The following is a 9,542-nucleotide window of genomic DNA, read 5'->3' on the forward strand; positions in this document are numbered from 1 at the left end:
ATGGTGCCGGCTGATAATATATACCACTGTGGCACGAATTAACCGGTAACGGTCTGCCCTTGTCGCAGTTGTGAGGTTTCTAGCTAAGGTATAGCCCCATCGTTGGTTTCGCTTATCTTAAATAGCACAGCATTTAAGAACGGATTAAAGTGTCACGTCTTAAAGTAACCCCTGCCGAGGATCAACCTGCCTGGGAGCCCTTAAATAACCTAGCTTTGAATGGAGCTTAGAAATCTCCTCCGCAATAAGAGATCTTTACATGCGTTGAGAGGGCTATGTGCAAGTGGACATACTTTCTCCCCCACTCACGGGTCCAATGGGTGAAGCCTAGGAAAACCCAATGGAATATTCGAGTGATGTCGAAATCGTCGACCAGGTATTTAGAGTAATTTAGAAATCATAGGCATATGCAGGAGCAAAAAAGTTGTGTTCCTATGATTCCACCACCCAAGAAAAGTCTGCATATACCATATGGTACCCTCAGAAGTCTGATCAAACCTGGGCGGTATCCAGTGAAGATTTCTTAAAACTACTGATAGGAACTCACTTCCCAGGTAGATCAGAGAACCATACTGCTGAGTATGCACTAGATACAGAAGTGTAGATATATCCCAATACTTAAAATATAATATCAGAAGATAATGTATACTGAGCAATAGACAGGTTCAAGGCCTTCAAATCTCTGAGAACTGGCAGTATATTCCCGACTCTATTACAAAAATCCTTTAGCCACACAAAGGTTTGATTAGTAACCTTTCTAAAAGGGGTGTTCCTTCATTATGGAGAAAAGATAATATAATATACTAGTCCAAAGTATTCAAGACCAATTAGCCATTCCTCATTTCTATCACACCAGAAAGATTAATAAAAATTTACATAAAAAGCAAGTTAACTCTAGAAAAACTCGCAATTTCACAACACTCGTACTCTAAAGGAAAATCCACGAAACAGCTCTAAACTCGGTGGCAGCGGAAATTAAAAAAACGAACCTTATAACCTATCGTAATATAGAAGGCGCTTTCAATAACATCCGCCTAAGGCCATAATCAGCGCACTTAAAGATCTGGACATCTCGGAAACCTTCGTGAAACTTATAGAACAGATGCTTCTGGGCAGGCTCCTAATTTCATCACTAGGAGTTTCAACGATGTACAGAACTGACGAAAGCACATCTCAAGAATCCTAACAATTAATGAAATGTTGATAGGTCGAGAAAGTGCATATTGTCGGCCTATGCTGATGATGTGGCTGTAACCGTTAGAGCTAAATTCTCAAATACTATTCGGGACCTTATATAAACAATGTTAAATGATATAAATCGGTGGGCAAAATCTTGTGGATTAAACTTAAATGCAAGCTAAACTGAGCTAGTATTTTTTACCAGTAAATACAAGATTCCAGAGTTCACACCATCTTCAATAAATGGTACCATGTTATCCATTGGTGAGAAAGCAAATAATGGGACTAATTTTAGGCCGGAAGCCAAACATAGATTTGCCCTAGATAGCGGCTATAGCACTGCAAAGAGATGGTTAGACCTAAATGGGGACTAACATTTCGTGTATCTCATTGGATCTACATCGCTGTGTAGCCGATTATGTGATATGGTATATTTGGCTGGTGGCCAATAATGCAAAAGAAATACGGATCTCTACAGTGTCGTCCAAGCGGAAATTATAGAAATGTTTCTCGTTCTGTCCAAAAAGAGTGTTAACGAACAGTAATATAATTATACAGATAGCTAAGCGGCTCTAAAATCACTAGTATCTTAGAATATCGTCGATGAAAGTTAAATAATACTTAAAAGTATTATCGACACTATCATAAAATAAAATTCAACATAGCTAAAATTACTTTAAAAACCATACAATATATCTATTTTAACAAAAAAATACTGCAGTCGAATAAACAGTTAATTTTTTATTAATTTTATAAAATAAAATAACGAGGAAATCACTGTGATTTTCAGTACAATTTATTATTAATAACTCCTAGTTTTGGTTATCTAGAATTGATTATATACATTTGTAGCACATTTTCAATACAGTTCAACTTTATTCACTATTTTAGTAATCAGCGTTTCAAAAGCTTCCTCTATCATACTGATATATTGTTGTGTATCCTTAAAGCATTTTTGTTTTGTATTTGATGTAAGTTGCATTTGTGTGGAGTTAATACCTAAAGTTCCCTGTGAATGCAAACTCTTTCCAGTTAACATCAAAATATTAATACAGTCGTCAACTAAAATTGGAAAAGCTTCGGCGAATCGAATAAGGGCCGGAAGAACGTTACTTAAAAACTTGCACTTTGCATGTGTGGAAAGTAAAGATAAGGAAGATTGGACTGTGTTAATACAGAATTTTGAAACACTCAAGCTTTTGGGTATTGCGTATTTAAGAACGAGATGTGATGCTAAATCGATAGTGAAAATTTGTTTATCCATTTCCGGCATACTTAGAAATTCATGCAAAAAATCAATACATATATGCATTGAAGGTACTCCCATTACCATCATCGGTATAACTTCTCGCGGATACGTTTGAAAGTGAACTAGTTTAGCCAACGAAGGTTCCGATATAAAAGCCTGATGTATGAATGAGCAGATTATACCTTGCGTTTCTCGTAGCGAAAAAGTTGATACGGTGTCCTTTGCATTTTTATTCATATCTGCTAAAACCTCCAAAAGTATGTGCACAGCAGCGCTCTCCTGAGAGGCAATCAATGCTGTCTTCAATTCATCGCGGTCACTGTCAGATTGCAACTGACCATTCTTGTCTAATATCTGTTTGGATTGCATTTGTATGTTGAGGAAAGCTTTAGATGCGGCCAAACTGCCTTGCAATATGCGCAGCAATATCATAAGCGTGTAGGGAGAATAAAACACAAGTTTACCGCATCTGAAATATAGAAACGATCATTTTCAACTCTTCAAAGGAAAAAAGAAAAAAAAAAAACAATTATACAAAAATTTGTAAATATACCTTAGAACTTGCAATGGATCCAATAAATCTTCATTAACATATGTACATCTTGTAGCACCAGTATCCGCATTCATTACGGAATTTAAGGACATTTTCCAAAAACTAGTGGGTAATACAGAATTAAGTCGTAACCATATATCCTTATATAATTCTTGAATAATTCGTGGAACGTTTTTCAGAAAAACTTTTGGCATATTCTCAACTATTAGATCTGTATACTGCGCCAGATCTTCAGCAGGCAGCTTTAGGAGCACTTTAAAAACCCGTATTGCTATTGACGGCTTTGTACTTATTTTTTCAAGCGCCTTAATAACAAGAGGACGGTCAATTTGTTTATTTACCATGAGATTCGGGGAAATCGAATTTGATATATAATGCTCCTCCATCCAATCGTCAACCATGCTTAAGTGCGGATAGTTGGAAATAATCAAACGAAGTAATGGGTGAAATAGACCAGCGTAATCATTTTGATATTGCTCTGCTTTCTGCAACAAATACTTCATAGGCAGTTCTGCCAGGAAGTTATTTGAATACTCTTTTATTTTTCTTCCCGCCGTAGATGGGTTATGTAAATTTGAGAGGCGTATTTCTTCATAAAGAACCAAATAGTATAGTATCAGTAATTGAGCCGTTAGATTGCATTTAACTTCAATGCCCATTATTTCGTCCAGTTCTACGGATGTGGCGCAAAAAGATAGGGTTTGGGTGGCTCCAAAGATATTCTTACTATCAATAGTAGTGGCTTTCGAAGATTTGAATATATGTAAAATTTCGGTTTCCGAGAATGGCTTATGCATGTGATCAACATTGACTTTGCCTGAAGGATTCGGCACTATCAACGTATTAACATAAACTTCTATTAAAGCTGGCATTACAGGATGCACTGGTCGTACAGAACTACAGATTTGTTTATAAATCCATAGTTTAATAGGAACTTTATGTTTTAAAAATGCTCGTGATTTCAATAACTGATGTATACAATGAACCGAAAGATATCCGGAAATATTTGCATTCAAATTAGGTGTAACTGGCACTCGAACTGCATGAGACGCAACCACCTGCTCCGTAAAAAGATCTTGAGTGAAAACTTGTTTTATACGATTTGTACTATTTGGACGAATGGGAATTTTCATGGCTAATGTAGAACACACCAACTCGCTGATTGCAGTTATTTGATTACTATGAAAATGTATTGCGAGCAGCAGCAACATTTCACCCAACGATGCAGACGTATCTGACTTTTTGCCAAAAAATTTATCTTCCTTTATAAGCCATTGTAGCCATTCAACTGATTTATTTTCATGTGCAGTTGTAGAAACCAGTGACGGACACGCAATGAGCATACAAAGGGCCAAGGAAACAAATCGAAGTCCAGATTGTGTTGGTTGCGGTCGGCTAGTAACTAGTTGCGTTAACATATTAACTTCGTCATCATTGAATCTAAAATTCAAAATAAAAAAAAATAAATAAATATGTATATGGCTATCTGAAACATTTGCTCATTTTAGGTATTGTTCATATATATTTACATACATCGAAATATTTATAATTATACTAGCTGGTCCAGCAAACGTTGTTTTGTACACACGTTTTTAATTGGCCGTCATAAAAGTTCGAATTTTCTAAATTTAAGTCACAATTGTCATGGTGTGACCTTATGTCTTATTAATAGTCATAGCAAATGTCGAGCGTTTTGAAAGTTGCAAAAGCTTGGACGGTATATGCAAATACATATAAAAGAAACATTGGAATTCGTGGTAGAAGTACAACTTCACCTTGAAATTTTGAACTCAAAGTAGAAGCTTCCAAAATGTTGTTCCTAATTGTTTTCTGTCACCAGTATTGTGCCAATATACAATTTTTGGGCATTCAAATTTCGAAACAAAATTATACATATGTCAGCAAATATTCAATAGCAAAATTATAACAATATATGGTGGCATTCCAGGTAAATCCATTGAATTTAAAAAACTCTGCAGGATAATTGACAACTTCATCAATATTAAGAGTTTCAATTGAATTCATTGTATCGACAACTAAATTTTTGAGGCAAAAGCGAGGTATCTCACGTAGTTATTATAAATATTAGTATAATGATGTTATAAATATAGATACAAATTCTCTGGGAGTCAAATCTATCGTTTATCTTCGTACAATTGAATTTCATGTCTAATAATTTGCCTTACAATTGTCAAGGGAATCTTGACGCCAATGGACCATTTTGAACTTATTACTGACACTTCGCAATAAATAACATTCTAACGAACATAACGAACGAATTTTTATAAATTTTCAATGTTAATTTAAGTGGTTATTTTATTTTAGGAAGTGTAAACTAATTAATTTCGTTCCTTTTTTTTTTGTAAAGCTATGAAGATGTAAATAACTTAAAAACCTTTTTTTCAATTTCGTAAATTTATAAAATTGCAACTGATTAAATATCACACACGGCAACTAGCGCACACGGAAATATGTGCCAAACTTACTTCAGTCCGGCTATTCCGCGTAGGGCGCAATATAGACGCATTAGCACCACACCTTGTACTGTATAATCTTCACCACTGCCAGGATTTAAGGACTTTTGCACGATTTTTTGCAATTGTTGTAAGAGCTCTACTCGTACCAAGTTTAATGCGTCGCTTTTTCTTTTTTGACTAGATCGTATATAAATAGCAAACCACGTCCGAACATTTTGATCATTGCCGAGAAGCATACCAGTGAGAAATGCGACCTACAAAAATATAGACGTAAACCCATATATAAAGGATAATAATAGGATTTTTTAAAGGGAAGCCTTCCATAAAGTAATTTATTACTTACCAAGTCTTCGGGAAACTTTAAACAAAGTTTAAGCATAAAAGAAGGAACTTTTAGAATCTCTACACAAATAGATCTCGTTGGCAATGCTTGGGATGGGTTCATTTCGTTTAACGCCATTAATAATGAGAGTTTTAATTTCCCTTCATTGCTTTCTTCGTCACAATTAACAATAATATGAGTAATCACATCTCTGTAACAATCGGGAAAATTTGCGACTAAAGCGCAAATAATACGTTGTCCGTTCTGCACATGAACCAATGCATCTGCCAATTCCAAAATATTCAGTAATGAAGGAAGTTCTGCCAAGGCAATACATAAAATATCGACAACTTCCTCCAAATAGATTCCATCGTCAAGAATCTCTGATTGTAAAAATGTTTTTTGATCCGATAATTGCCATTGAATATTAAAAATCTCAGATAATACAACCCGCACCTTCCGAGTAACGTCAGCGCGCTCAAATCCAAGAGCTATTCCGGTTTGCAAACCAAATTCATGCTGTTGTCCTTCGAAATAGATAGACTTCTGTCGTGCTTGCAACTCTTTTTTTAATTCCTGTTCTAGCTCATGATAATTCACTTGCAAGTAGGAAACTATACTATTTACCACCTCTATTCCAATTAATACCGCTAAGATTTGTTTTCGAGATTCCATTGATGACTCCGTATTATCAAGAGGAGACAGCAAACTCATCCTTACAAGCGAAGGTAGTACCGGACGTATTTCGTGAGATGGGTAAGTGGAAAGTGCTGCAATATCTAAATTCTGCATCGCCGCAAAAACTCTTGATGTTATATTCGACATTTTGTTTATAATGAAAATATAAACGAAGTAAATATTTACTTAAATTCCTTCAAACCTTAATCATAACGTCAAAGCAGTATTCGGAATAGTGATGTTTAAAACCGGCTTAATCGATAAATTTAAAACGATAGTCGAAGTGACAGCTTGAATTGTATTGTAACGAAAATGGCACCAGAACAAACTAGAATTGACAATCGATAATCGATATTCGTAGTTGCCAGAATGTTCGAGTGACGATAACATGCTAGCAATCGACTATATAATGGCTGCCGGGCTGGCAGCAAGACACCGTTCTGATAAGAGAGTTGTCGAGTGAGGACAATTCTAAGGAGAGAGTTGTCGAGCAAAGTGTAAACAAGTTATAACTTAGAGTTGTAAAGTAGATTGTTGAGTACTAAAGTGTTAAGTTATAAGGAATTTGAAATAAAGATTAGTGTATAGCCATTAAAGTGTGACTTTTATTTGACAATCCAGTGATCGAACTCAGGGTAGAGTTTTAGAGTAAACGACAGATTTTGGAAATCCGTTACAATTGGTGTCAGAAGTGGGATTGACAAATAAAATTCCATAGGAGATAATGGTTAAGTTCAACGATTTAAAGATACCACATCTCAAAAAGGAGTTGAAACAACGAGGCCTAGCAACGAATGGGTTGAAAGCTGAGTTACAAGCTCGTTTGCGAGAGGCGATGGAAGAAGAAAACATCAACGTGGACGAATTTGTTTTTGAATCGCTGTTAGAGGAATCAACAACGAAAATTGAGGAAAAGGAAGAGATTCCTTGTTCATCAGGGGTACTGGACATGAACAAACTTTTGTCTGCAATATCGTCACAGTTCCACACACAGGACACACGTTTAACAACAAAGTTGTCCCAACAGATAAAAGAGCAAATAACAGAGCTATCAACGCAGATATCAGCTCAAATATCGGTACAGTTAAAAGAGCGGAAATTGGAAGCGAATGGGGTATCTTCAGAGTTAGGGAAGCAGAAGGAAGAATCAATGGATGAGACTTCAAATACAGCGGATGTGTCAATACAGCTGGAAACGCAAGACGAGAATGATGCTTGTATGTCAAGGACTTTGGAAGCGCATGGGCAGATTTTGTCAACACAGTCGGAAGCGAATAGGGTGTCCTCACAGTTGGAAAAAGAGGAGGAGGATGAGTCAATGGATGTGGCCTCAAATAGAGCAGAGGTGTCAACACAACTCGTAGTGCATGGGGAGAATATGTCCACACGGTTGGAAGCGAATCAGACCTTTAGAATCGCATGGAGAGATTTTGTTAACACAATTGGAAGTGAATGGGATATCCTCACAGTTGAAAGGGGAGGAGTCGATGGAGGTGACCTTAATAAGAGAAGAGGTGTCAGCACAGCTGGAAGTGCATGGAGAGGGTATACCATCGCAGGTTTCGGCACAGGTGTCGACGCAGTTGAAGGAACAGGAGGTGCATAAATCGACGCAGGTGATCCCAGAGAAGACAGACGTGTCATGGACAAAAGATTGTGATATGAAGGAACAAGAATCTCAAGATGAAGCTCCAGTTGTGAAACATCTAAAGAATGAAGAAATGTCTTTTTTTACTTTTTAGAGTAAACGACAGATTTTGGAAATCCGTTACAGTATTTTAAAAACTTTACATAAATCATTAGTGGTACTCATAACGTCGCAATTATATAAAAATGGTAAATTTGCAATATGGCAACTCAAGTTAAATGAGCGCTCTTTGGCAATATTAGCTGATTGTGAATTAATTGTAAGCATGCCATGAATGCCATTGAAAATGGTCTCGCATATTTGCAAGATGGTCGTAAAATAAAATGCATGCAAAAATTAACAAGTAAGGAAGGGCTAAGTTCGGGTGTAACTGAACATTTTATACTCTCGCAATTTATTTATTTAACTTTATTAATATTATATAATACACAATTTGACCCACATATTCGTCATATATATTGTATAAAGTCCATTGAAAGTTGGAAACCATAATATTAGGTTAGAAGCACCGAGGTCCTCGTGTTCGATATATGGGGCCTTAAAAACCTATGGTCCGATTTGGGCGATTTTTAGAATGGGGCTGCCACACTATTAACACAGTATTTGTGCAAAGCTCTGCACCGATATCTTCACTAGTACTTACTTTATATATTGTAAAGTAAACGATTCAGATTGTCTTCAAAGTTCTGGTATATAGAAAGTAGGCGTGGTTGTGAAGCGATTTGGCTTATTTTCACAACATATCATTTGGATGTAAGGAAACTATTACAAACCAGATTTCATTGAAATCGGTCGAGAAGTTCCTGAGATATGGTTTTTGACCCATAAGTGGGCGATGCCACGCCCATTTTCCATTTTGTAAAAAAATCTGAGTGCAGCTTTCATCTGCCATTTCTTATGTGAAATTTAGTGTTTCTGACGTTTTTCGCCACTTTTAGTAATTTTCAACCTATCTTTTGTATGGGAGGTGGGCGTGGTTATTATCCGATTTCTTACATTTTTGGACTGTATTAGGAAGTGGCTAAAAAAACGACTGCAGAAAGTTTGGTTTATATAGCTCTATTGGTTTCCGAGATATGTACAAAAAACCTATTAGGGGGCGGGGCCACGCCCACCTCCCCAAAAAAAATACATCCAAATATGCCCCTTTATAGTGCGATCCTTCAAACCAAATTTTATTTCCATAGCTTTATTTATGGCTTAGTTATGGCACTTTATGTGTTTTCGGTTTTCGCCATTTTGTGGGCGTGGCAGTGGTCCGATTTTGCTCATTTTCGAAAGCAACCTTCCTATGGTGCCAAGAAATAAGTGTGCCAAGTTTCATCAAGATATCTTAATTTTTTCTCAAGTTACGGGTTGCACAGACGGACGGACCGACGGACAGACAGACATTCGGATTTGAACTCCACTCTTCACCCTGATCACTTTGGTATATA

General features: G+C 36.5%; 1 protein-coding gene across 1 annotated transcript; it reads right to left on the reverse strand.

The window, feature by feature from the left end:
* Positions 1-1,900: 1,900 nt before the first annotated feature.
* On the reverse strand, positions 1,901-6,719 carry LOC105215414 (integrator complex subunit 2). The gene is made up of 4 exons (XM_011189321.3): positions 5,802-6,719; positions 5,468-5,712; positions 2,982-4,421; positions 1,901-2,897 (listed from the first exon to the last, which is right to left on the reverse strand). The coding sequence occupies exons 1-4, from the start codon at positions 6,603-6,605 to the stop codon at positions 2,039-2,041; spliced, it is 3,348 nt and encodes a 1,115-aa protein (XP_011187623.1). The 5' UTR covers positions 6,606-6,719; the 3' UTR covers positions 1,901-2,038.
* Between the last annotated feature and the right edge of the window lie 2,823 nt (positions 6,720-9,542).

Source organism: Zeugodacus cucurbitae, chromosome 5 (genome assembly GCF_028554725.1).
Source record: "Zeugodacus cucurbitae isolate PBARC_wt_2022May chromosome 5, idZeuCucr1.2, whole genome shotgun sequence".
In the NCBI taxonomy this organism is placed as follows: domain Eukaryota; kingdom Metazoa; phylum Arthropoda; class Insecta; order Diptera; family Tephritidae; genus Zeugodacus; species Zeugodacus cucurbitae.

Bases quoted from the DNA above. Each gene is read 5' to 3' on its own strand.
- LOC105215414 (XM_011189321.3), bottom strand. From the start codon at position 6,605: ATGTCGAATATAACATCAAGAGTTTTTGCGGCGATGCAGAATTTAGAT. The intron at 5,713-5,801 runs GTAAGTAATAAA...ATATTTTTGTAG, and splicing joins TAAAGTTTCCCGAAGACTTG to GTCGCATTTCTCACTGGTAT. The intron at 2,898-2,981 runs GTATATTTACAA...TCTATATTTCAG, and splicing joins GATCCATTGCAAGTTCTAAG to ATGCGGTAAACTTGTGTTTT.